Source organism: Onychomys torridus, chromosome 8, assembly GCF_903995425.1.
Source record: "Onychomys torridus chromosome 8, mOncTor1.1, whole genome shotgun sequence".
NCBI classification, from domain to species: domain Eukaryota; kingdom Metazoa; phylum Chordata; class Mammalia; order Rodentia; family Cricetidae; genus Onychomys; species Onychomys torridus.
Window position 1 is genome coordinate 39,739,194 of NC_050450.1, and position 27,660 is coordinate 39,766,853.

Genomic DNA, 27,660 nt, shown 5'->3' on the forward strand with positions numbered 1-27,660 from the left:
ACACAGGACTCTGTGGCTCAGAGTCTCCTCGTCACATTCCAGATCCACTACTGTGTGGTTTGGGCAAGTTACCCAGCTGTGAAGGCCTCAATGTGTCCATCTGTATAAAAGCTGCCTCACAGAGCTATGGGGAGGTTTCATGAGGTCATGATCTGACTGGTCCTTTGTTGATGGGTGGATGAGATGCTGGTACAGCTGGTAGGTATTGTATCTATCTTCTTGGCTGTTTCTGGCTGATGTCATCAAAGCCATAGAAACAACTCTGGGGCTTTGAGATCAACTAGAATCAGGCTCCTTTGTATCTATTGCTACATAGCCCATTTCAAAGCTCATGGCTTTATTATCTCTCCCTAGTCCAAGGTTCAAGAACTGTGAGTGGACACAATGGGAGCAGCCACCCAGAGGCCACTCTATGTCTGAGATCTTGAATGTCTGGGATGCAGCCATAGATGAGGAACTGCCTGGCTTCACTTTGCTGGTTGTGTGATCTCGGGCATAATCCTTAACCTCTTTGAGCCTCACTGTCCTCATTGGAAATGAAGAGTTAAAATAAGACCTGCCTGTTGTTTTCATTAGAATTTACACCAAGTGCAGAGTGAATGTTCAAGAGGAAATGCCAAGAAATAATGTAACCAGTGGCCATTCATTTCCCTGTGTTTGGTTCCCAGGGTGCACCAGGAGACTTCGGCCCGAGGGTAAGAATGGAGCACCACCTCCCTCATCCGCTATACATGGTTTGTTTAATATTATTATAATAAGGCATTTCTAGCATTTCTTCGGGGGTCCCAGCTCACCACAGCTTATCCCAGAAAAGGCGAGTGAGACAGCCTGTCCTCTCCACCTTTGTCCCCCACCCACCATGAAAGCCCCCAGGTACCCTCACCTAATTGAGGCTGCTACCTCCCACATAGACGACAGTATCTGGCAGATGTCCTGGTTGTCATGCTTGTCACCATGGTGACCAGACAGTAGGGTTAGCCCTGGTCACAACCAGATGCTGACCATCTCATGAGACAGCTGGCACTCAGGAAAAGGTGAGGGTCCTGAGGTCAGCAGTTCTGATCCCAGAGCTCAGCCCTGTCACCTCCCAGACCCATGACCTTGACAAGTGACTTTTCCCAGAAATTCAGACCCTTCAACCATGAGGGGATGACAGCTGCCTCCACCAGCACCCCTCCACACACACACACACACACACACACACAGCAAATTCTGTGAAGATTCATTACAACCATCAATGTCAACAGCTGACAGCAGCATTCAGCATGGGAACAGGAGACAGATATCCCCTCCAGCTTACCTGTGTCCCCTGGGTCCAGAAACCTAGAAGTGCTTGTGCTGAGTCTTAGGTGGTCCCTAAAAGTGGGTCTTGGCAGAGGAGCACTAAAGTAGCCCTAGATAAGATATCCTCACCATTTCTGGAATGTGCTGGGCAGAGTCCCCTGACTGCAGAGACTAAGAGGTAGGCATTAGCTGCTCAGAGAAAGACTGGGTCATGTGGAAGAAGGTTTGGGGCCCCAGAACATATTGGTACAAAGGTCACTCACTCACACCAACAGTCTGTCATCTTAGGGCGGGACTGGGTGAAGAATGTGTGAGCTGCTTGGACCCAGAACACGGTCTATGGCGGATGAAGAGATGGGGAGAAAGGGCAGAGCACACAGGCTGGAGCTCTGTGGTCGGGGTGGGCAAGCAAGACCCAGCTCGCAACTTCAAGGCTCAGAGCCCAGGTTTTGTCAAATGACAGTAGTGGACCCATGTCACAGGGTGTTTGTTGTGATAACAAGAGCAGCAGCAAGCAGGGGAATGAGACAGGCCCAGTTTTTTGTTTTTGTTGTTGTTTTGTTTTGTTTTGTTTTGTTTTTTTGGTCCCTGTCCTGGATCTCTCTCTGTAGACCAGGCTGGCCTCAAACTCACAGAGATCCACCTGGCTCTGCCTCCCAAGAGCTGGGATTAAAGGCGTGTGCCACTGTCACCCAGCTCAGGCTGAGGGTTTTTTTCCCCTTTTTTTGGGGGGGGGGCGGAGCTGAGGATCAAACCCAGAGTCTTGCCCTTGCTAGGCAAGTGCTCTACCACTGAGCTAAATCCCCAACCCCAGGCTGAGTTTTGATAGGCAGAGCTGTCCCTTGCTGGGCCATTGACAGAGGTCAGGACCAGGGCCACAGAGGCAGTGAAATTTCTCTGAAGTTAAAGAAAGGATATTTCCCTTACCATGTGACTGCTGGGGGAAATGCTGGTTTCAGCTGGGATTTATGAAAGTTAATCTTCCCAGTAGGGTTGCCCAGCCTGCAATGACCAGGATCCGTCTGAGTTCCCCAAATAGACCATTTCTTCCAAAGCTCCTTGCCTTCCCAGGGATATCCTGCCTCCTCCTGCCTTGCTGTTCCATCTGTGAACTAACTCCCCTCCCCCACAGAAAGGCTTTGTGGCTTGAAAGGTCAAGTTACCCTTATCTCTCCGAGACTAAGGTCTCTCTTATGGTTACAGGCAGAGTGTCCCGGGGAACCCAGTGATGACGCCCCCTCACAAATTTATCGTTGATGTGTCTGTTCCCACTCAGCTAGGAAGCAGCCACTGTGGTTTCCCATGCATCCTGGGGCTTCCTCCCAGTTTGGCACTGGGTTCTTAGAGAGGCTTCTGTGAGCAGCTTTCTAAGAAGTTGGAAGTGACGCTGTCACGCCTGTTAGGAGCTCCACCCAGTATGGAACCAGCATCACACTTGCTGCATACTATTCTATGCTATGCTATACTATTCTATGCTATTCTATACTATTCTATGCTATTCTATACTATTCCATGTTATGCTATTCTATACTATTCCATGTTATGCTATCTCTATACTATTCTATATATTCTATGCTATTCCATACTATTCCATGTAATGCTATTCTATACTATTCCATGTTATGCTATGCTATACTATTCTATGTTGTGCTGTGCTATGCTATTCTATACTATTCTATGCTATTCTATACTATTCTATGTGCTGCTGTGCTGTGCTGTGCTGTGCTATGCTATGCTATACTATACTATTCTATGCTATGCTATGTTATGCTATTCTGTTCTGTTCTGTCACTGGAGGTGGAAAAAATGGGTGTTGTTTCGGTTGAGCATACCCAGCCATAAACTGCCTTTCTCTGGGCTGCATTAGGTGATTGTGATTTTTGCAGCCCTTTCCTGCTTTTCTGACCATACCACCTGTTTGCCATCTAGATGGTTTTCCCACGGCTCAACACAGGCTTTATAAGTAGAGATCATCGTGGGTACAATCTCCGTGTCCTCAAGGTAGACTGGCCGAGTGAGGGGGCCTGACCTGCTAGTTTGCTGTGTTCCCCAACCCTTACTCACCCTGTGTTTTCAGGGCCAGACCTCAGCCATCCAATCCTGGAGAGAGAGGGGGGGGATAATTAGGGGGAAAAATAAAGGGGGGGCACACACCTTACTCCAAGTAGCAGGAGGCAGAGCAGGCAGATCTCTGTGAGTTCAAGGCTAGCCTGGTCTACACAGCAAGCTCTGAACCAGCCAGGGCTAGGGCTACCTAGTGAGACCTTGTCTCAAAAAAACAAACAAAAGCCTGTACAGGAGTCAAAAATCTTTTCTGTCTTGGTAAGTTGAGTCCAAGCCAGGAGCGCCCAGTCTGGAGCCTCTGAGCTATGAGCAAATGAACAGCGGAGGGGAGAATCAGATCCTTCTGGATTCAGTCCTGAACGAAATAGGAATGTCCACTCATCTTTACTGAGACCGGATATCCTAATCACAGTGCTAATTTGGGGTCTAGACTTATAACTCTCTGATCAGGGCCCTGACCATGCCATACTGAGCAGGAAATCTGAGTGGTAACTGTAGAGAACTGCCATTCATTTATTGAGGAAAGTGAGTGATATGTGTGTGAAACATAGTCTGCCAGAGAGGTGGGCTCTTTCCTGGTAAGGGAGGTGACACAGATGGAAAAGACTATCTGAAAAAGACCAGTTGCCATTCTGGCACGGGGTTCAAACCCCTAGAACTGAAACAAAGTGCCCAGTGGGTGTGGCATCCCACCTGTAATTCCAGCTTCAGAAGTCAATCTGTCTAGCAAGCCAAGCCTCATCTACCAAGTTCTGGCTCTGATTAAGAGACCACGCCTCAATGAATAAGATGGAAGAACTATTGAGGATGATTCCTGACATCTACCTCAGGCACAAATGCATGCATACATGTGTGTGCCCATGTATGTGCAAACACACACACACACACACACACACACACACACACACACACGGGGGGGGGGGGGACTAAAAATAGAAGCTAAATGGCTGATTGGTTAAGAGTACTGGCTGCTCTTCCAGAGGACCCAGGTTCGATTCCCAGCACCCACATGGCTGTTCACAATCATCTTTAACTCCAGTTTCAGGGGATCTAATGTTATCTCCTGACTTCCATGGGCACCAGGCACACACAGTATATAGACATACATGCAGGAAATATTTATTTATTTAAATATTTATTTCATTTATTTAAATAAGTGAAAATTTAAATTTTTTTAAAACTTAAAAATAGGGTTGGGGATTTAGCTCAGTGGTAGAGAGCTTGCCTAGCAAGCACAAGGCCCTGGGTTCAATCCTCAGTTCAAAAAAAAAAAAAAAAAATCCTTAAAGCCAAGCATGGTAGTGCATGCCTTTAATCCTAGCACTCAGGAGGCAGGGGTAGGCGACTCTCTGTGAGTTCTAGGACAGCCAGGGCTACACAGAGAAACCCTGTCTAGAAAAAAAAATTTAAATAATTTTAAAATGACCAGTTGCCCTGGCAACAGAAGGCTCAGTTTTTCTTAGTTCAGTAGCCCTAAGTAAGAGATTTACTGTCCCCGGCCCCCAGGCACTTCATCTGCATGATGGGAGGTAGCTTGGTGCTGGCCAGCTGTTCACAGAGGCAGCATGAGATCATCTACACTCTACAGGAGGTGTTTGTGGGGTTCACATAAGGTTTCTTCCTTTCTTGGTTGCCAGAAAGTCGGAAGCCACTACACCATGGCCCATCACCTATGCCATGCAGTATGGGCCATGATGTGGGGTTTCAGCATGCCTGAGGTCTGACCTGGTACTAACATAGGTTAGAGAGTAAGGGATTTTGTGTGACGTAAGACTATGTGACCCTTACTTGCTTGCCCTGTAAATTCACTTGCACTTGTAGTAAATAAGTCCCTGTGTACCTTTCATGCAGTTGTGCTTAAGGTGACATCATGCACCCCTGTGGTCCAACCTGTCAATCTGGAAGCTGATGGTGATGCAACCCAACCAGACTTACTCAGACTTCCTCAGTTTACACATGCTGTCTGTGCTTGAACGTGAGTGTGTGAGCACAAGCATGTGTGAGTGTATGTGTTTAGCTGTGTGTGCATGAATGTATGAGCATCTGTAAATGAATGTGTGCAGATGTGACTGTATTATGCATGCATGTATGTATATGAGTGTGCATGGATGTGTGTATAAATGAGTATGTGTGTGTTGTTCATTTGAAACCTCCAGCCTACCCCCAGCATGATCTGGAAAGCTCCATTCCTGTCTCTGTCTCTCCAAACCCTGCCCTCTTGGAGAATCTCCAACAAAGAAAAGGCGCCAAGAGCCCAGTGCAGCATTCCTGGAGACTATGGCAACCTCCTCCCCTGTTGCCGCCAGCAGCCCAAGTCCCCGCCTAAGCATTCCAAATTTTGACCATACTTGGACCTCACCTACAGGCTATATCATCTCCCTGCTTTAGTTCAGGCACAGCTTCTCCAGCCTCAATCTCTGGGACTGGAGAACCTGCCCAGGAGTTGCTTTGCTCAAATAAACCTATTATTCTTCTACTTTTTCAGTTTGTCTTGATCTGGCTTACTGTGTGGAGGAGAAGCCTATTATTGGGATAGAGAAAACCTATTGTGTATGTGTGTGTGTGTGTCTGTGCCTGTGCCTGTGTGTGCAGGTATTTTTTTTCTTCCATATAGTGTTAACTTATTGGACTCATATAGACCACACAAAGATCCCTCATGCTCTCCTTTCCTATATAGGATCTCCTCCCTCCCTCACCCCTAGATCCCTACAACCACTAATTTCCAACTGGTTAACTTTTCCATTCAAGAATATCAGGTGCAGGGCACATGTCTAATCCCAGCATTCAGAAGGCAGAGGCAGGTGGATCCCTGTGAATTTGAGGCTAGCCTGGTCTACAGAGTGAGTTCCAGAGCTGTTACACAGAGAAACTGTCTTGAAAAAAAATTTTTTTTTTACTGTTTGAAAAAAAAGGAATTTTGCCAGGCAGTGGTGGCGCATGCCTTTAATCCCAGTAATTGGGAGGCAGAGTCACGTGGATCTCTGTGAGTTCAAGGCCAGCCTGGGCTACAGAGTGAGTTCCAGGAAAGGCCCCAAAGCTACACAGAGAAACACTGTCTCAAAAAACAAACAAACAAAAATATCAGGTGTGTGAAATCATATAGTGTATAACTTTTTAAAATAATTTTTAAGATTTAATATTTTTATTTGTATATGTGTGTGTGCCTGCATTATTGATGTATAGCATGTATATACAGTGTCTGATGAGGCCAGACGGTGTCAGATCCCCTGGAACTAGTGTTACAGGCAATTGTGAGCTGCCATTGCTGGGAATGGATGCTGGGAATTGAACCCAGGTCCTCTGGAAGAGCAGTAAGTGTTCTTAACCAATGAGCCATCTCTCTAGGTCCATTTATATCTTTGGGGGACTTTTTTCATTTAGCATAGTTTCCCTATAGTACACAAGTTTTTCATGTATCAAAATTGTACACGGGGTGGTGGTGGCAGATGCCTTTAATCCCAGGACTCAGGAGGCAGAGCCAGGAGGATCTCTGTGAGTTCGAGACCAGCCTGAGCTATAGGGTGAGTTCCAGGACAGGTGTAAAGCTACACAGAGAAACTCTGTCTCAAAACACCAAAAAAAAAAAAAAAAAAAAATCAAAAGAAAAAATTTATTTCTTCTTCTCCTCCTCCTCCTCCTCCTCCTCCTCCTTCTTCTTTTGATGGAAGTGTATGTTGTTTTAATCTTCATTTTCCTTTGGTTTGGACTTTACAGTTTGGATTTTTTTTAATAACATATTTGTGTGTGTGTGTGTAAATATGTGTGGGCACACACACAGCACAAGCATGGAGGTCAGAGGATAACTTGGGAGAGTGGGTTCTTTCCTCCCACTGTGTGGGTCCCAGGGATCAAGCCAGGGTCAGCAGGCTCTGGCAGCCAGTACTTTTCTCAGTTCGGCTGTCTCACTGGCCCTGTTTTAGATTTTTGGAGACAGGGTCTCATGTATCCCAAACTGACCTCAAATTCACTATGTAGCCAAGGATGACCTTGAACTCTTCCTGGCTCTGCCTCCCCCAACCCCCCCCCCCCCCCCCCCCCCCCCCCCCCCCATCCCAAACGCCACGCTGGGATCACTCTATACTCTGTTTTTGTTTTTGAAACAGGATCTCACTTTGTAGGTAAGGCTGGCCTGGAACTCATTTTGGTCTTTTTGGTTGGTTTGGCTTGTTTTTGTTTGTTTGTTTGGTTGGTTGGTTGGTTGGTTGGTTGGTTGGTTGGTTGGTTGCTTGGTTTTTAAAGACAGGGTTTCTCTGCATAGCCCTGGCTGTCGCAGAACTCACAGAGAACTGCCTGCCTCTGCCTCCTGAGTGCTGGGGTTAAAGGCGTGTGCCACCACCATCTGGCTCTGGAACTCATTTTGTAATTCAGGCTGGCCTTAAGTTTACAGCAGTCCTCCTGCCTCAGCCTCCCAAGTGCTGGGCTTTGCCTGTCCCTTTTCTGTTTACTGCTGAGTGGCATGCCATAATATGACACGGAGCTCAGCCTTTCACCTGTGGGAGGGATATTTGGAGAGCTCCCATTTCGGGCAGTTACAAAGAAAGCTACTGCAAATAGCCACATGCAGTTCGTGCATGTCTGCTACTTTTAATGCAGCCAGAGAGGACCAAGTAGGACGTTCTTGCAAGAGACACTGTCTCACCCACCCGGCACATGCCATTTCCCCTTCTCAGCATCTGACAACAGATCCAGGCTTCAGATGCTGAGAAGGTGGCAGCTAGGTCCTGTTGGGTCTGTTCCACCAAGGTCCCCTCCTGCAGCTACCAAGTTCAATTTCAAAGCCTGTGCCCGCCTCAAGGGCTGGGCACAAGGAAAGCACAGGGGTCGCCCATCTAAGAAGCCCTTTCTGGAAGCTAGAACCTCACCGTCACCCTCACCCTCAGAGTCAAGTCAAACCATATGTCTTTCAGGGAGCCCAAGGGCAAGATGGAGCTGCAGGACCTCCTGGGCCCCCTGGACCACCTGGGGCCCGAGGCCCTCCCGGTGACACTGGGAAAGATGGTCCCAGAGGAGCTCAAGGCCCAGCGGTAAGAGAAGGCGTGGAACTGGGGCCTCCAAGAGCTAGTCCTATATTGGCTCACACGCTGAACCCTGATTCCCAGAGCCAACTCCAAACCAGCATTATTTCTAGCAGGCCCAACGCCAACCATTACCCAATGCACACACTCAACCTAGACCCAACTCTAACTCCATCCGCAGCCGATCTGCTTCTTAGCCCTAATCAGGACCTTGACTTCCAATTCTTTCCCATGCCCCAGCTCAGACTGTTATTCAGACTCTGCCTCTGAGCCTGACCGCAAACCCAAGTCTAACCCTGAAAGACCCATGGACCCTAACCTTGAGTTGCAAGCTCAGTCTAAATCCTCACCCCAACTCTGACCCAGAGACCTGCAGGTGAGCCCTTTATCTGCAATTCTCCACCAACCCCTATTCCTCTCCCTGCTCCCTCTCCTTCAGTACTAACTAATGAGCCTCAGTTTCTCCCCAAGGGCCATGTGAGGCCAGTCCTCTCATCCCAGAGACTCCAACCTGTCCTTGCCTCCAGTGCAGAGACTCTACTAGATGACCAGGGGCTCCTATCAGGACTGATCCTCTGAGTTGGCTCATCCACCCATTGTCAGAATAGGTGCATAACTCCCAAAGCCTCAACCTTCTCATCTGGGAAGTGGGGACATTATAACAACCACTTCTCAGGGCTGAAAGAAGGTGAATTTAGATGCTCTACTTAGAACCCTTGCTCATGTCCTGGCATGAGATTCAGGCTCAGTTAATGTGGCATCTGTGGGTCACTCACTGCTATTTTCATATACCTCCTTAGGGTCCCAAAGGAGAACCTGGACAAGATGGCGAGATGGTAAGTGTCCAGGGTGTTTGCAAGGCTAGAGTGCAGGGGTGTGGCTCTGGGGGAGGGAAGCCTCTTTCCCACTGTAATAGCTAGTTTCCTCATTGCTATGACAATGTGCTTGGCAAAAGAGGCTTAAAGCAAGAAAGACTAATTTTTGCTCATAGGCTGAGGGTACAGTCAGTCCATCATTGTGGGGGACGTGGTGGCAGGAGCCTGAGGCAGCTGATCACACGGTGTCTACAGTCAGGAAGCAGAGAGTTGTGAATGCCGCTGCTCAACCACCTTCTCCTTTTACTCAGTCCAGGACCCCCAGTCCTTGGGACAGTGTTGTCCACTTTTAGTGGGTCGTCCCTATTCAGCTGAACCTTTCCAGAAATGCCCTCACAGACACACCAGGTGTGTGTTTCCATGGTGATTCTGTCCGTACGCCAGAAGAGGGCACCAGATCTCATTGCAGATGGTTGTGAGCCACCATGTGGTTGCTGGGAATTGAACTCAGGACCTCTGGAAGCACAGCCAGTGCTCTTAACCTCTGAGCTAGCTCTCCAGCCCTCCATGGTGATTCTGAATCTAATCAAGTGGACGAGATAAGTCCTCCCACCTCACATCCCCACACCAGTACTATGGAGATGTACATGCTTGTGTGCCCATCCCTCTGTCCCCAACCTGAACAGAGTTCTAGAACCTCCCTTCCTGGATGAGAGTCCCAGTTCCCCTGTCACTTTCTGAGTCCTGACACAGCCACTGCTCAAGGCACAAAGAGGCTGCCCTAGGACTTGGCTGAGCATCTCTGCTTCTAGCCACGCCTGCCTCTTCCTCTGCGATGTGATGTCACCCTTGATAAAAGGAAAATGACAGGACAGCCCCAGGAGTACCTGGAAGGCTGTGATCTTAACCACTGAGCCACCTCTCCAGGCCACATGGATAACTTTTGAGAATGACTTTTCTCCCACATGTAGCAGTTTCCTTAAGTGTATCCAACTTTGGGGATGTGTCAGAATTTTGGATTTTTTTTCTTTTGTTTTGTTCTTGTTTTTTGTTTGTTTTTTGTGGAGGGTGAGGATGTTTTGTTGTTTGGGTCTAGGTTTTCTTTTTTGTTTCATTTATTATCATTTTATTATTTTATGTAAATGGATCTTTAGCCTTCATATGAATTTGTGTACTACATGGGTGCAGAGTTCCCTTGGAGCCCCGAAAAGGGCTTCGAATCCTTCATTGTTGGGGGGTCTGGGGTGTTGTTGTTCTTCTTCTTTGTTTGTTTACTTACTGTGCATTGCTGTTATGTCTGTGTGAGAGTGTCAGGTCCCCTGGAACTGGAGTTACAGACAGTTGTGAACTGCCATGTAGATGCTGGGGATTGAACTCAGAACCTCTGGAAGAGCAGCCAGTGTTCTTAACCGCTGAGCCATCTCTCCAGCTCTCTCTGGCTTTTCTTTTTATTTTGTTTAGTTTGGGGTCTTGGTTTTCTTTTCCTTTGTTTCATTTGGGGCTTGAGTTATTTATTTTTATGATGTGTGTGTGTGTGTGTGTCCCCGAGTGTATCTGTGTGGCGGCATTCACACACCACACCACCAGCATCGAGGTCAGAGGACAACATGGAGCAATTGGTTCTCTCCTCCCATTGTGTGGGTCCCGGGGATTAATCTAAGTCTGCCAGGCTTGGGCATCCAGTGCCTTTACTGGTTGAACCAGCTCACCAGCCCTGATTTGGGGTTTTGGAGACAAGGCCTCATGTATCCCAGACTGGCCCCAAATTCACTATGTAGGCAAGGATGACCTTGAACTCGAACCCCGACCTTCCTGCCTTTACCCTACTTCTAACACCTCTCTTCTCTTGTTCCAGGGCCCCAAGGGACCTCCAGGACCCAAGGTGCGTGCTCAGCACCCTCCTGCTCCTTCCCCTCACTACCCAACTTCTTCTCCCAACTTCCCCCAGTGAAACTGAGGCAGTGAGGTTAAGAGACTCCGTTCAAAGGAGAGACAGGTCACTGCATCTGTAGGGCTCAGTTTACTCACCTGTTAAATGGGGGCATGGCCTATCTTTCCTGCCTTGGCTTCACATCAAGCTGTGAGGGTTGACTCACGAGACACCTTGGCTGTTTGGGTTTGTGGTTGTTTTTGGTCTGGGGGCTGGGGGTTGTTTTGTTTGCTTGTGGGGTTGGTTGGTTGGTTGGTTGGTTGGTTGGTTTTGGTGGTGGTGGTGTTTTGAGACAGGGTTTCTCTGTGTAGCTCTGACTGTCCTGGAACTCACTCCGTAGACCAGGCTGGCCTCAAACTCACAGAGATTCTCCTGCCTCTGACTTCTGAGTGCTGGGATTAAAGGCGTGTACCACCACCACCCAGTTCTGATTTTTAAAAATACTTTATTTTTGATGGGCGGTGGTGGCACACGCCTTTAATTCCCGGCACTCGGGAGGCAGAGGCAGGTGGATCTCTGTGAGTTTGAGGCCAGCCTGGTCTACAGAGTGAGTTCCAGCACAGGCACCAAAACTACACAGAGAAACCCTGTCTCGAAAAACAAAACAAAACAAAAAAAAAAACTTAATAAAGTTTCTATGTAGTTCTAGGTTCATAGCAAAATTGAAGGAAAGGTACAGAACTGCTTGTATGGCCCGCACACACTCTCCCTGCCCACCACCCCACAACACCCCACACCCCCACACCGCTGCCTCTCATATGTGTCATTTATGTAGCTTCCCTTGTTGTTAGCATCCCCTGTCAGAGTGGTCCATGTGTCACAATTGAAGAAATTACATTGACACGTTGTCCCCCAAAGGCCACCGTTCACAGGAGGGTGCCTAGTGCTGTTGTGGGACAAATGTGTAGTGACTTGTGCCCTCCAGTAACATACCTAACAGTAATTTCACTGCCTTAAAAATCTCCTTTGCGGGGTTGGGGATTTAGCTCAGTGGTAGAGCACTTGCCTAGCAAGCACAAGGCCCTGGGTTCGATCCTCAGCTCCAAAAAGAAAAAGAAAAAGAAAAAAATCTCCTTTGCTGGGGGTTGGGGAGATGGTTCAGTGGGTTAAAATGTTTGCTCTTTGAGCATAAGGACCTAAGTTCGAATCCCCAGCACTGTCACCATTATTTGGGGCCTTGTCAGAAATGCAAATTCTGGTTGCTAGGGAAGCAGCTCAGGGGGCAGAATGCCCGGGGAGCACAAAGTCCTGGGTCTGACCCTGCAGCTCAGGGTAAGCTAGGTGTGGTGGAAGCAGGAGAGTGCTCCTTGGCTACATAGTGAGTTCGAGGCCAGCCTCGGCTACATGAGACCCTAAATCAAAAGGAGGAAAAGGGGAGAGAAAGAGGAGGGGAGGGGAGGGGAGGGAAGGGGAGGGGAAGAGAAGGAAAGCAAACTGCAGCTCACCCGAGACCTACCTGAGACTTTGGGGTGTGGCTGGGGTCTCTTTAGTCAGCCTTCTGGATCACTGAACATGTAGGTTTGAGAACCAAGCACTGACCTGGAATGTTCTCTGCTTTGTGACAAGCTGGCTGCCTCTTCCTATCCAAGTCTCAGCAAAACTGCCCCATGCTCCAGAATGCTGTCTGTCCCTAGGTCCCTTCCCATGTACCTTCTCCACAGTCTCCTCCCATGCTTGAGCACGTCTAGGCACAGTGCCTTCTGTTTTTTACCCTCATGTCTACAGATCAGGGACTGTGTGTGCTCTGTTCCCTAAGGGATGCTCACCAGCTCTTTGTTGACTGGTGAATTTGCTCCCATGCACTTGTCCATCCCCTGTGTCTGCAGAAACCTACTGAAACTGGTTCTAGGCTGTTGTAGGGACTGAGATGGTTCTACTCAGGCCCTGCCTTAGAGGGCTGAGTGCGGGAGTACCTGCCACTAGTGCCTGGACCAGACAGGTGTGCAGTGAGTCTAGAGGAGGTGGGGCCAGCTGGACCACTCAGAAGTGTGGCCCACGTGTCCACATGCGGTGCCTTCAGCCTCAGTGTTATCTTCTCAGGGGGATGATGGGATGCCCAGCCAGCCAGGACTCCCTGGACCCCCAGGGCCCAAGGTAAGTGTACAATCCTCTTCCTCCAAAGTTGCCGTCTACCCAGAGATGCCCCTTTCCTGGCCCTTTCACTTCATGGGGCTATGGGCCAATTCCCAGGACAGGCCAGAGGGAGGAAGCAGTGGGCCCTGGACACCTTGGCAGCAGCTTGGCGTCTCATCCAGACCGTCTGTCGCCCCTACCCTAAGTCCTCTTGGTTCCCGCCTTAGTCTCTCCCTGCCTAGTGCCGAGCTGGGGACAGGATAGGATGCTATCTTCACACATTGTGCCCCAAACCCTTCGTCACAGCCACCAAGCTCCTAGCCAGCCTGCCTCCAAAATGTCTCTTGGACCATGCATGGTGGCACACACCCATAATCTTACCACTCAGAAGGCTGAGGCAGGAGGATCTGAGTTTGAGGCCAGCCTGGGCTACAAAGTGAGACTCTGACTCAGAAGAAGCCCAAGAGACTGAAGTGGTGGCTGTCAGTCAAATGTCTGCCTTGCAAGCAAGCACAGGGATGTGAATTTGATCCCCAGAACGCACAATTTTTAAAGGGGAGGGGGCTAGGTGCGGTGGTACATTCATCTAATCCCAGCACTCGGGAGGCAGAGGCAGGTGGCTCTCTGTGAGCACCAGGACAGCCAGAGCTGTCTCAAAAGCTAAATTCAAAAAGTGAATTTATTTATTTAAGAAAGCAAGCATGGTGGCTGCTCAGCACTGAGGAGGACCAGCTCCCTGGAGCTTGCTGGCCACCAGCTTTACTTATGTAGCAAGTTCCAAGCTAGGGAGATACATCCTATCTCAAAAACAAGAACAATGCCCAGGCGGTGGTGGCGCATGCCTGCAATCCCAGCACTCGGGAGGCAGAGCCAGGTGGATCTCTGTGAGTTCGAGGCCAGCCTGGGCTACAGAGCGAGTTCCAGGAAAGGCGCCAAAGCAACACAGAGAAACCCTGTCTCGAAGAAAAAAAAAAACAACCAAGAACAAAAGAAACTATAAATAGTGCTTAAGAAGTGACACTCAGAGTTCCCCTGACTTCCATACATACGTGTGCACTCACATACGTGTGCACTTGCAAAGTCTCTTAAGCTACCCCAGGTTTGTGCCAAGATCCAGACCAGAAGGGGATGGCCGTGGTCCTAAACCCCTCAGGCTAGAGAGAGCTTTGAGCTCCATCCCCCCAGCCCAAAAGGGCCACATTCACCAGGAGGCCTGATGAGCACAAGGCCCAGTGGCCCCAGGCTAATGCCTCTGCTTGTTTTCACCGATAACCTCTCCATTTCAGGGTGAGCCAGGGGATGTGGGGCCCCAAGGAGAGAATGGAGCAGACGGTGCCCCAGGACTGAAGGTGATGTCACAATGCTCTGCCTAGTACCTGAAGGCCCCATTGACACTGTCACCCAGTCACCAAGGGACAACGTGATTTTACCTCTTAATTTGCACTTTCAAAGAGCGAGTCCCAGAGGGCCGGGGCCAGGGGTCCCCTTTGACTCACAAGCAGGGTGGTCTGAGGGAGGGTGGTCCATGATTCAGAGCCAGCAACAAGGCCTCATTCAGGCCCAGCTCTGGGATAAGCTATCATGTAGTCTTGGGCTCCTGGGCCTCAGAATCTGCACCGCTACTCAGTGTAGAAGGCTGTTCCTCCACATGGGCTATGAGGCCCCAGCACATGGGCGCTGGCCTCTTTGGGGAAGAGGGGACCGAAGTGAGATGGAGCATAAGAATCTCACACACCAGCAGACATCCATGTGTCTCCACAGGGGGAGCCCGGCCACCCAGGCACAGACGGAGCCACAGGGCCCCGGGTAAGCAGCATTCCTTCCGGCCACACTGGTGGGATCCAGAAGTCCTTTGTCCCCACCAGGGGTCCCAGAGAATTGGTGAAGCAACAAGCCTGAGGCATCTTGTTCTCTTAAATTTTTTTGGTGATTGTAAAATTTTTCATAACACAAGCCTACAGTGAAAATTAAAATATGGATGTATAAAGGGAAGAACCCCACTTGTTAAGTAAGAGGTCTCTAACTGTATACTCTTCTAGAATCTTCTTTGCATATTCAAACATTGGCCTTCTAGTTATCCTTAGGCATGACTTTGCCTGCTTTGGGATGGCCTTGCTTTTTCAAGCCCTCTGAAAGAAAAGCAAGTGCTCTTAACTACTAAACCATCTCTCCAGCCTCTAGCCCCCAGATCTTTTGTAACCAACTCATGTATCACCAGCACCTGGAAATGTAACTCAATTCTGCCAGCAGTCTAACCAAAGGAGCCCCATTCAGAGCCTGAGGGGCTCTACTCAGGTTCACCCTGGTCCTTGACACCCACCACAGATGTTATTTTTAATTATGCATATATACATGTACCTGTCGGGGGAGGGGAGCTTGTGCATGTGAGTGCAGTGCCTGCAGAGGCCAGAAGAGGGCATCAGGTCTCTTGGAGCTGGAATTACAGGTGGTTGTGGGCTGCCTTATGTGGGTGCTGGGAACCAAACTCAGGTCTTCTGCAAGAGCAGTATGTATGCCCTCTTAACCACTGAGCCATCTTTCCAGCCCCAAGAGCAAAGCAAAGTTAGCGAGTTTGTTTATGAAGCAGAAAGATGTGTCCTTGAAGAGAATCAAGTGCAGGCATTAAGAGGGGGACATGCCTAAGTAGTTCAGCTATATATGTGAGCTGGGATTTTAAAGCTACTTAATCTAGGGCTAAACTTAGACATTAGGAAAAAACATGTACTGGAATATTTTATTTTCCTTACCCACAAAATTCTGTCCTTGAAGAGACCTTTTCTTTTTGTACACTGAAGGCTTGCAGCTGGAGAAGGGAGTTAGGAGAGAAAACATACATCAAAGGACTCCTTGTACATATGCCCCAAGGCGGTTGGACTTGAGGCAAAGTTCATTTGAAATTTTTAGCAGTCTCGTCTGTGACATTTCTCAGAAAGATTACAGCTCCTTTTGCAGATGAGCTTGTCTGTTATAATAAAAACTTCCAAGTGTCAGCCAGTGAGAGACTAAAATAGAAGTCAGGAAGAGTGAGGGGCCTCTCCCTTCTTGTCTTGCATTCCCCAGACAGCTCTCTGCCCGGTGAGGACATGTCTTTCTGCTGACTATCGTGTCCCATCTTTGGCTACATTTTCCCAGACCATCACGTACCCCCTGTCCTCCAGGAGCTGGGGAAATGGCTCAGCTAAAGTACTTACCAAGCAAGTGTGACAAACAGGTGGGAGGGCATGGTGGCCAACACATAATTCCATGGAAGGTGGAGACAGGGGATCCCCAGATCATGCTGGTTGCAAGACTAGCCATATCAGCAAACTCTGGAATTAATGGGGAGACTCAGTCAATAAGGTGGAATCAGCCTCCCTTGGTCAACACAGTATCTTAGAAGGGATTTGGGGCAGTTGGGTTGCTTTATTTGGACACATTTAAAAGTCTCCCCCATCAAAAGGAGGCTTTCTAGGCTGCGGATGTAGCGCAGACCTTAAAGTGCTTCCCTAGTATACATAGAGCCCTGGGTTCAAAGCTTTAGGTTCCTGACACAGCATAAACCAGGCATGGTAGTGCACACCTGCCACCTATAGTCTCTGCACTTGGAAGGTGGAGACAGAAAAATCAGAAGTTCAAGGTCATCCTAACTTACATACAAAGTTTAAGGCCAGCCTGACCTAGAGATCCTGTCACACACACACACACACACACACACACACACACACACACACACACACAGAGTGAACATAGTGGTGCATGCCTTTTATCCCAGCACTTGAGAGCCAAAGGCAGGTAGATCTCTGAGTTAGAGGCCGGCAGGGTCCTACATAGCAAGTTCCAAGATAGTTAGGGCTATACAGAGAGACCTTGTCCCAAAAAATAAAATAACAGTATTGGGCTTTCCATTTTCCCTGAGAACTGGACCTCACTGGATTTGAATATCCACATGAATGCAAATCATAGGCAGCCCTTCTGGTAAGGTGGCAGCATGTTCTGCAGCTGGCCCCGGGCCCCCTGCACTTCCCTCATGGGACCTTTAACGAACGAATGGCATGCTATGATGACTGTGGTGCACAGGCATGCCTGTGGCCTGGGTGACAAACTCTTGGGCTCCTCATCTCTGGACGTGATGAAAATACCTGCTATGTCTCCCATGATGCAGTTCTTCCTTTCCTGTCGCAGGGTCCCCCAGGCCTCAAGGGAGAACAAGGTGACACGGTGGTAATCGACTATGATGGCCGGATCTTAGATGCTCTGAAGGTAAGAGTGTTCCTCATGGGGCCCTGGATACACCCTTTATGTCCATTTCTGAGGGAGCAATGGCTCACTGTGTCTTACCTATGGGACCAAGGACAGTTTAGCACAGAGTCCTGGGTTTCCTCAGGCACCTAATGTGGAAATTGGCCCTGTGTGGAGATCCACACAGTGCTGAGAGACTTTCTGTGAATGTGACTCAGAGAGCCCTGAGCTTCCCACAGGCCAAGGCAAAAAAGGAAAGCACTCTCACCAAGCCCAACTGTGCCTCTGGGGATTTCCTAGGTACGGTTGTCAGGAGAGCTAGAGCTTCTAACAATTACTGTAAGGATACAAGAAGGACAAGACTGACCAAGGAGCCTTGGGACCCATGTGGTCTCTGGGCACCAGGCCAAAAGAGATGGGTGCCAACTGCTCTTGGGTTCAGGGAGGGATATAAGATGGGGTGAGGTAGTCATCAGAGACTAAAGTGGGCATTAGTACCCGACCCTGCCTAAGTATCAATTCCAGTTACCTCCCACAGGCCTCTGGGAAGTACAAGTTGATGGTAACTATGGCCCACACTGGCCTGCATGGTGTGATGTGGTGTGGTGTGGTGTGGTGTGGTGTGGTGTGGTGTGGTGTGGTGTGGTGTGATATGGGCCTGAGGTGCATGGTATATCCCAGGCTTATGGGAAACACATGGTAGAATCCTTATGAGTACAGGGAGCCAGGAGGCCCATGTGGGTACAAGAGTAGGAAGAGGTCTCAATGTCATGGGCAATGGGAGCTCTAGTTAGTTCTTGAGTGAAAGGATATCAAACTACCAGTGTACTGGGGGTGGCCAGGTGGAGTTGTGTAAGTGTGTGAGCATTGATATGGGGAGAGTTTGAGGCAGGGAGCTCACTGGGACATGAGTGCTGAGCCTGGCCCTAAAGAAGGAGGGAAGGGTGGAGGCCAGAGCCATCACAACTGGGGACATTGATAAGAAGGGGGCTGGCTGAGAAGTGGAGAACTTGAACCAAGGTCAGAGGAGCTGTGCAAGATGTGGCCTCTGGGGGAGGGCATGAGTCGGCCATCTGAGTGTGTTGGTACAAGAGCTTAGAACAAGGTCAGCGCTTGAGACAGTGTGGATACATAGTCTACTGTGTGACTAGGGGACTTCTGGGACAGCAGACAACAGGTCCAGATGGCCAGTGAGTTCACAGGACCAGGCCATTGTTCTGGTTGCATGTTTGACCTGTCTTGAATGCTAGAAAAAGACTTAAGCTTATTTTGAGGGTCAAGGGTGGGCCACTGCCAAATCTTAAGCAGGGGAGTGTTATAAAGAAAGTCATGCCGGGCAGTGGTGGCACACGCCTGTAATCCCAGCATTCGGGAGGCAGAGGCAGGTGGATCTCTGTGAGTTCGAGGCCAGCCTGGTCTACAAAGCTAGTCCAGGACAGACTCCAAAGCTTCACAGAGAAACTCTGTCTGGACAAACTTTAAAAAAGGAAGATAGTCATGTTTGAGGAGAACTTCTCTGAGGGCAGAGGCCCCTGCAGCTGTGGACACCAGTATCTCCCCCAATGGCCAGTACCCTCTTAATGGCCCCTCTGTAGACTTGAAGGCCAAACCAAGCCGCATGCTGTAAGAGCTGATTTGACTGGGTGGGAAGTAAGCTGCTGGGAACCTGAGGTGATATGGCTTGGTAGGGTCTTGTCTAACCATAACTGGCTTGATCTTTTGCATACAGGGTCCTCCTGGGCCACAGGGAGCTCCGGGGCCACCAGGGATCCCTGGAGCCAAGGTTAGTGTAGCTGCATTCATGGGACCCCCAAGTATTCATTTCTAGGTCCTACTTCCCTCTCCTCTCTGATATGTGTACCCCAGTTTCCTCCTGGCATACTAGCCTGGCTTATGGGGCTCAGAGAAAGGGATCCTGCCCCTTCCTAAACAACTGTCACCCCTTCTTTAGACCTTAGCTCTTGAGAGCCTGAACTGAAGAGTGGAGCCCTTGGGACATACAGTGGCCCACAGATGTACACAGCCATTCTGTGGCATACACCTGTTCATCACTCCTTTTCTCAGAACAAAGAGCCCAGGCTGGGTCGGGTCTGGTTCTGATGCGAGCATCCCTGGACTCTGTGACCTAGAACAAGTCACTGAATCCTGCAGTTCTAATCTTAAGTGCCCCTGCTAGCAGTGACAGCTACAAACACCAGCTGCGCTTCAGGCTGAATACACAAAGGGAAACAATGGGCACCCTCCTGGAAGTCCATCTGCAGGGACCCAACCCTGGGGGCTGTGAGCTAACCAGGGAGACAGCAGCTCCCACCTTGGGCCACTAACCCACTGGCTCTTGAGAAAGGCATAATTCCTTTTGCCAATTGTTCCTTTCTAGGGTGAACTTGGATTGCCTGGCGCCCCAGGACTCGATGGAGAGAAGGTCTCTGAGCCTTTCATTTCTATGTCAATTGTTGTACTGGGTATCATGTGGGGTGTGTGTGAGGGTGTGTGTGTGTGTGTGTGTGTGTGTGTGTGTGTGTGTGTTACTATGTAGACATTGGTGAGCATCTCCTCAGGTGTGGATGGGTGTATCTTTACTGTTGAATCCCTAGTAAGAGGAACATCTTGGACCTGTCATAATTGGTTGAGTGAAGGAATGCTGTCACTCGAAGCTCCTGACACATGAGCACAGAGTTGGCCTCATGAGGGCTGGAACTCAGCAGTAGAGCACTTACCTAGCATGCATGAGGCCATGAGTTCAAGCCCCGCACCACAAAATACATATATACATACACATATACATACATACATACATACATACATACATACATACATATGCATATATACATATATATATACATAAATACATAAAAAAATAAAATAAGGGGCTAGTGTCTGAGCAGTGGTGGCACACACCTTTAATCTCAGTACTCAGGAAGCAGAGGCAGGCAGATCTCTGTGAGTTTGAGATCAGCATGGTCTACAGAGGGAGTTCCAGGATAGCCAAGGCTGCACAGATAAACCATGTCTCAGAAAATCAAAAACCAAAAAACCAAACCAAACAAACAAAAAAAGTGGGGGTGGGGTGGGGCTGGAGAGATGGCTCTTGCTGCTCTTGCAGAGGACCTGGGTTTGGTCCCCAACACCCACTTGGAGGTTCATAACCATCTGTAACTCCAGTCCCAGGGAATCCAACTCTCTTCTGGCCTCTGTGGACACTGCACTCATGTGGTACACAGACATACACATGTGTCAAACATCCATACACATAAAACAGGAATAAATGAAAATTTTAATTAAAAATAAGTGTTGGCACCGGGCAGTGGTGGCAGTGGCGGTGGCGGATCTCTGTGAGTTTGAGGCCAGCCTGGTCTACAGAGTGAGATCCAGGACAGGCTCCAAAGCTACACAGAGAAACCCTGTCTCAAAAAACAAAAAAAAAAAGTGTTGGCCTCATGAGTGTCCCAGAGAAAACACACCAATCTCACATGCTCCCTATCCATCCCTACCTCATAAGCTGCCCCAATAAGCCCACATAGCTCCCCTATTGCATTCAACCAATGTTCCCAGCTACCTGGGCTAGAGGTGGAGACTCACAGGCAAAAAGTGGAGTGTAGAGTTAGATATGTAATCCCAACACTTAGAAACTGGAAGTAGGTGGATCAGGACCTCAAGGTCATCCTTGGCTTCATAGCCAAAAAAAGAGGATGGAGATAGGAAGGGATAGAAATGGATGGATGGATGGATGGATGGATGGATGGATGGATGGATGGATGGATGGATGGATGGATGGATGGATGGATGGGTGGGTGGATGGATGGATGGATGGATGGATGGATGGATGGGTGGGTGGACAAATGAATGAACTAACAAACGAGGTGTGCTATATGGTCAAGCCTATTAAGCTGAAGGGTCCACAAGGGTCAGAAGAAAGGAGAGTGCCCATCAGTCTCCACTGATTTCCTTTTTCTGGTGACTTTCAGGGTCCCAAAGGACCAAAAGGAGACCCAGGAGAGCCTGGACCAGCTGGGCCCAAAGGGGAAACAGGAGAGATGGGCCTGCCAGGCCTACCGGTAGGTGGCTGGACTGGGCCCCACCCTGGGGACTTGCTGATGTTGTCAGTGTGGGGGCATCCTCACATGAATGCCCTGCAGCCTATACAATCTGAGCTGCAGAAGGACTTCCACATCCCCACAGGAACCTGCAGGTGTGGTAGGGAGGCCCAGCCTGACAGAATCCACTTAGCTTAGGTTAAGTGGCCCAAGCTGACCCACCTCTCAGCCCTGGAGCCCAGCACAGCAATGGAATCTCCCACGGTCTGGGTTTCCTCACCACTAACATGAGTAACAAGCTTCCAGTCCTGTGACAGCTTGAACTGGAGAGGACCAAGACTAGCAGCTGGCAGGAAACACCCTGATGACATTAGTATTCCTATTGCTCCTGGGCCTCACTGGAAAAGCTATGTTTGTGCCCGGTGGTGGTGGCACACGCCTTTAATCCCAGCACTCAGAGGCAGAACCAGGCAGATCTCTGTGAGTTCGAGGCCAGCCTGGGCTACAGAGTGAGTTCCAGGAAAGGCTCCAAAGCTACACAGAGAAACCCTGTCTCTAAAAACCAAAAAGAAAAAGAAAGAAAGAAAGAAAGAAAGAAAGAAAGAAAGAAAGAAAGAAAGAAAGAAAGAAAGAAAGGAAGGAAGAAAGAAAGGAAGAAAGAAAGAAAGAAAAGCTACGTTGCCTCACAGCCCTTCCTGTGTATTCCTGAAGATGACTCAGCCAGAGGTGGCACTGGGATTTGAACCCTCAGCCTCTGTACCACGAGACATAATTGGTCTGTGCCATTAACATACTACTCTGCTCCCTATGCAGGGCATATGATTTGGGAAAAACTGATAAAAACGAAAGAAACCAACTTATCACTGCTGTGGGGGGAGGGGGGAGGGTGGCAATGGAGCCCAGTGGGAGGAGGTGACCTTAGGATGAAGAAGAGCTCACAAGCCATTCTGCCCTAGGGTGCTGATGGTCCCAAGGGAGAGAAAGGAGAGTCAGCATCTGACCACCTACAAGAGAGCCTGGTAAGGGGAAACTGAGAATGGAAGGGGGGGGTCTCCCACACTGAGCCCAAACCTTGTGGGGTCCCTGAGCCTTGATTACAGCCACTTTACCTGGTGCAACACAGGACAGTGGGAAGGGGAAGTGATGGAGCCTCAGTCTGTCCTCCACCCCACTTCCAGTTGAGACCCAAAAGACTGAGGGGCCTTCACTGAGATGCACCCTTCTGAGAGCAGGAAGGAGCCTTGTCCAAGGGTTCAGCGTGTGGCACCCAGGAGTGCTTGCAAGAATGTGGGGAGCTTCAAAGGGTGAACAGATGAGAGGTAACAGGCATAGGGTAACTAACCCATTTCTAACCCTTCCTAGGCCCAGATCATAGTGGAGCCAGGACCCCCAGGTCCTCCTGGCCCCCCTGGCCCCATGGTAAGGACATTTTAACCTAAAGCAGCTGGGATACCAAGTGGTTAGTAAACCTGGGGTCTGGGGTGGGGGTGGTCCAGGGGAGGAAAGGCTTCTCTCCGGGGGGAGCAGGGCACATCAGTAGGACACACCAGAGCCCCAGGCAGGCCTCAGGAACCAGTGACTAGCCTGATTCAAGAAGGTCTTGCCTCAAAAGTTTCCACTCAGTCACACAGCCCTACTGATATGCTTTTTTCCTCTAGGGCCTTCAGGGGATCCAGGGTCCCAAGGTGAGTGCAGACACACCCTGTTCATTCAGAAAGTTTTATTAATGGACAGAATGAAGCCCCTGCTCAGCCAGTACATTCCCAGTGCCCTAACAATGGCCCCAGAGCAGCTCCATCCCACGTTTGGGGCTCTGCCCTTTCCTTCTTCCTCTGCCTAGGCTGTATCCCTCTTCCAGCCCATCTGCCATTATATCAGCCTCCTTGCCCATTTCTACCCACTGCCCATTGCCACCTTCCTCTGCTCCCCCTTCCTTGCCCCAGCTCTTGCCCATACACATCTACATCTTGACTGCCCACCACCTGGGCTTGAAGTCTCGGCTTTGGTATGCATTTCATCATGTCATATTCTCGTCTCTTAAATCAAAACCTCAAGTGTATTGTGCCATGTGCCAGCCCCAAGGGAGGCAAACACAGGGTGAAAGATAGCTGGTCTCACCTCTTGTCATACAGGATCTAATCTCTCCCTCCCCAGCTCAGAAGCCCTGTGGAGGACTCTGAGTCACAGAACCCTGACCTGGTGTGGCGACCAAGCATTGTTTCTGATCCTATTTTGTCCCAAGCTTCAACACACCATTGTTTGAAGAGATATCCACTGAGGGTCCTGGTCAAAGTCTGGGCTTCAAGAAGCTGGTGGTGGGGCTGGAGAGATGGCTCCGTGGTTAAGAACACTGGCTGCTCTTCCAGAAGTCCTGAGTTCAATTTCCAGCAACCACATGGTGGCTCACAACCATCTGTAATGAGATCTGGTGCCCTCTTCTGGCATGCAGGGACACATGCAGGCAGAATACTGTATACATAATAAGTAAATAAATCAAAAAAAAAAAAAGAAGAAGAAGAAGAAAGAGAAGAAAAGAAGAAGAGGAGGAGGAGGGGGAGGAGGAGGAGGGGAGGAGGAGGAGGAGGAGGAGGAGGAGGAGGAGGAGGAGGTGGTGGTGGTGGTGAGCTAAACTGCTTCTGTGGTATAATGGTGACTATCCTGGGGGCGTGTGTGGAAGAAGGGAAAATGTACACACATGTGACTATCATGGAGCAAGCTGGGGCCAGGCCTGACAGAGCCTGGCGTCCATCTCTCTTCCACCTGTCATGTACACTTCATTCTCCATACAGACCCATACTTCCTTGTCCTGCCTGCCCCGTCCCCTCTCCTGACTGGTTTTCCTTTTCACTTCCAGGGCCTGGATGGAGCCAAGGGAGACAAGGGTGCGTCGGGCGAGAGAGGCCCTCACGGCCTGCCTGTGAGTGTCATGGGCTTTGTTTTCCCTAGAAGTGTTGCATCCTATGCCCACCATGCCTGCTGACACTCTCCTTTTCCACCCAGGGACCAGTTGGCCCACCGGGCCTTATTGGGTTGCCAGGAACCAAAGGAGAGAAGGTAACTGCCTTACCTTGAGGCCCCTGCCCACTGTGACCACATACCCATCGTGTCACAGTTTTGGGGGCTCATCCTCTGCACACTGCTGAGTCCCTGGACCCCACAGGACCAATTACTATGGCTCTGTGACACCACCCTGCCCTGCCTCTTGTCTGTTAGCAGCCACTGGGCTGAACTCCCCACCATCTGAGTACATAACATCCCATCTCCACTCCCTCACACACCCTCTGTATCTCTCTCCTCAGGGCAGACCTGGAGAGCCAGGACTCGATGTAAGTTTCTTTTGATTCACTGTGAGTGACTGGACCCTCTTGTGGACGTCTGCTCTCCTGTTACTCATGCACATAGCAACCTGGTTAGCTCAAGTGTGGCCCATCCCCGAGGGCTGCTGCTGACTGGCTTCCCTGTGTCCTCAGCGCCAAGTCCAGTGACATCCCCTGGAGTACTCTGGAGATGTCACTGTGCACATACCTGGAGTACAACCTATGGATGATAGGTTGACAGCAAAGTGACAGCGGAAGATTGACAAACTTGATGGATGAGTAGAGAATGGATGGATGAGCTAATGGATTGACAGATGATAGAGGATGGATAGACCCAGACAGATGGACAAGGGATGATGGATAAAGGGGTTAGATGGATGGATAGTGGATGAAGGAAGAATGATGAAAAGGTGGTGGGGAATGAATTAATGGATGGGTGAAAATGGATTAATGGACAGGAATGACAGCTGAGGGGTGATTGGATGGATGGATGGATGGATGGGTAGGTGGATGTGTGATAGATGGATGAATGGATATATGGATGGATAGATAGATGACTGTAAAAGGGAGGTGAGGAGGGTTGGGGATTTAGCTCAGTGGCAGAGCGCTTGCCTAGCAAGCTCAAGGCCCTGGGTTCGGTCCTCAGCTCTGGAAAAAAAAAAGGGGGGAGGTGAGGAGAGGAGTAAGGAGGCTGTTGCAATGTATTGATGCCCAGTAATGGGACCTTGGTTAAGGCTGTATTGTGAAGAGACAAAAGGAAGCATTGGCTTAACGTGGATTGCATCAGGCCTCCTTTGGTAACACAGCGTAAACAAAAAATAGTTCAAACTGCTTCAAATGACTCACACGGAAAAGTCTAGGGATTTCACACAGTATGCACAGCCATGTCAATACCCGCCAGCCCTCTCCCTCTCTGGTCTTTGCCTTCCCACTGTGGGAATCACCAGAACGCTGGTTCCCCCAGTCCCTCCAAACAAGTATCCTCCTAGACCCAAGATTTGCCTCCCTCTACTGGTGTGGAGCAAATCTCTTTAGCTCTCTAATCAACCCTAGCCATCCTTGGGTTATAGGAATGCAGCTGGCTCCCTGGTCGGGCTTGATCCCATCACCTGGAGCTGGAGTGGTCAGCAAGAAGGCCGTGTAGCTGGGGAGGGAAATGGGATTGATAGAGAGCCGCCAGGCCTCTGGGATGTGCCCTAGACTGTAAAGAGAGAGTGTTGTTGCCATGGTGAGCAAACATGGGCCAGGAAGAGAGGGGACCAGCCAGGCTCCTGGCTGAGAGGGTCACCTTCCCTTGATGAGACACAGCTGGAAAGTAACCATGCTGAACTCCATTCAGGCTCTGGACCCAGGGAGGCTAATGGGGTGAAGCTAAAGAGACTGTGCCGTGTGGGGCGGCCTCAGCTGCCGTGTGGGAGGCCTGGAGTCAGTGTGGTATCTAAGAGCTTCTCTGTCTAGCAAGCCCCAGTCCTCCTCCACCACCCAGCTGGATCATGACTTCCTTAGCAACTGCCTGTAGGCCCCATCCCTTATCAGAACAGCCTATCCCCTATGGCTCTGCCACATCTGTCTCATACGTCTGTGCCTGAGCAAGATCCTCATCTGCACTCCATAGCCTGACCCAGGAGACATAAAGGAGGAAACACCCCAAGTCCATTTCTGTCCCAATATCCAGCCCGCAGCCTGGGCTCCACTGGATGCTTAGTCACGAGGTCGAGTAGATGGACATTAGACTAAGAGATGATCATAGAAGAAACTGAGCCAAGGGCGGGGAGCACAGGTGACCTTCTCTCAGTCCGCTGAAGATGGCTACATGACTTTCATAGGTTTCCTCCATCCCAGCCAAGCCAGAGCCAGTATCAGCTGTGTCTGACTGTGACAGTGAGGATTTCCAGCCAGAGACAGAGCTGGGGCCCTAAACGTACTCTTTTCCTGTGCCCATCGGGTACTCAGCATGCACACAGGCTAACAGTCAGAGCCTGGCAGTCGGTGCCACGGTTACATGTGGACAAGGGAGGGTGGTAGATGACAGAGGAGCGGAGGTATTGTGTCACAGAGAAGTGGGATCGGCCCTCATTTCAGGCTTCACTTTTCACCTATCAGGGTTTCCCTGGACCCAGGGGAGAAAAGGGCGACCGGAGTGAACGTGGAGAGAAGGTGAGGGTGAGGGAGACGGGGTAATCAGGAAGGGAGGGGGAGAGTGGACCGAAAGCTGGGCCTGGTGGCTGTGGGTCCTGGGGCATGTCACTGGGAGGTGCTGCTGGGGTCCCAAGCCTGGGAATCATGGCTGCCCTACCATCTCCTTCTTATGCAGGGGGAACGAGGGGTTCCTGGCCGGAAAGGAGTGAAGGGCCAGAAGGGAGAACCGGGCCCACCAGGCCTTGACCAGCCCTGCCCTGTGGTAGGTGTCTCAGCAGGATGGAGCTCCAAACAGCCACAGTGCCATCGCCAGCTCCTTGTGCTGTGGACCTGATTGATCCTCCCACCAGCGTGGCTGAAAGATGCTGCCATCTGTGGAGATGGAGGCCTGGCCAGGAAGTGTTTGCCACCCCGGGTTACCTCTATTTATTCAGCCTCAAGGCAGAGCTGACTGGAGTGGGGACCCGTCTCAGGCTAACCTTGGGTAGAGGTTGAGAGGAGCCAGGACAGGAACAGAACTGGCTCTTTCCAGAGTCATCAGGAATTTGGGGGTGCCCTGGGAGGGGGCTAGGGGCTGGGAAGGGAAGCCCAACAGACACACAGACTTGGTGTGTGTGTGTCACAAAGTCAGTGAGTGACAGTCCCCCTCCCCTCCCCTGACCATGGCCGCCTAAGACCTCACTGGGATCTGACTTCCTAGGACTTGAGACCAGGCTGGCCTGAGATTTCTTCAGTCACTGGGAAAGTCACACCGCCCACCTTCCCCGGCTC

General features: G+C 50.1%; 1 protein-coding gene across 1 annotated transcript in view; it reads left to right on the forward strand.

The window, feature by feature from the left end:
* Nucleotides 1-27,660, forward strand: part of Col23a1 (collagen type XXIII alpha 1 chain) — a 298,678-nt gene that overhangs the window by 262,986 nt on the left and 8,032 nt on the right. The window contains exons 8-26 of the mRNA XM_036197798.1: nt 669-695; nt 8,256-8,372; nt 9,164-9,199; nt 11,034-11,060; nt 13,149-13,202; nt 14,468-14,530; nt 14,943-14,987; nt 17,343-17,420; nt 19,129-19,182; nt 19,777-19,821; nt 21,365-21,454; nt 22,390-22,452; nt 22,796-22,852; nt 23,092-23,118; nt 24,288-24,350; nt 24,434-24,487; nt 24,733-24,759; nt 26,854-26,907; nt 27,065-27,151. Coding sequence (XP_036053691.1) covers nt 669-695; nt 8,256-8,372; nt 9,164-9,199; nt 11,034-11,060; nt 13,149-13,202; nt 14,468-14,530; nt 14,943-14,987; nt 17,343-17,420; nt 19,129-19,182; nt 19,777-19,821; nt 21,365-21,454; nt 22,390-22,452; nt 22,796-22,852; nt 23,092-23,118; nt 24,288-24,350; nt 24,434-24,487; nt 24,733-24,759; nt 26,854-26,907; nt 27,065-27,151 — 1,068 coding nt within the window. The remainder of the gene's footprint in view (nt 1-668; nt 696-8,255; nt 8,373-9,163; nt 9,200-11,033; nt 11,061-13,148; nt 13,203-14,467; nt 14,531-14,942; nt 14,988-17,342; nt 17,421-19,128; nt 19,183-19,776; nt 19,822-21,364; nt 21,455-22,389; nt 22,453-22,795; nt 22,853-23,091; nt 23,119-24,287; nt 24,351-24,433; nt 24,488-24,732; nt 24,760-26,853; nt 26,908-27,064; nt 27,152-27,660) is intronic.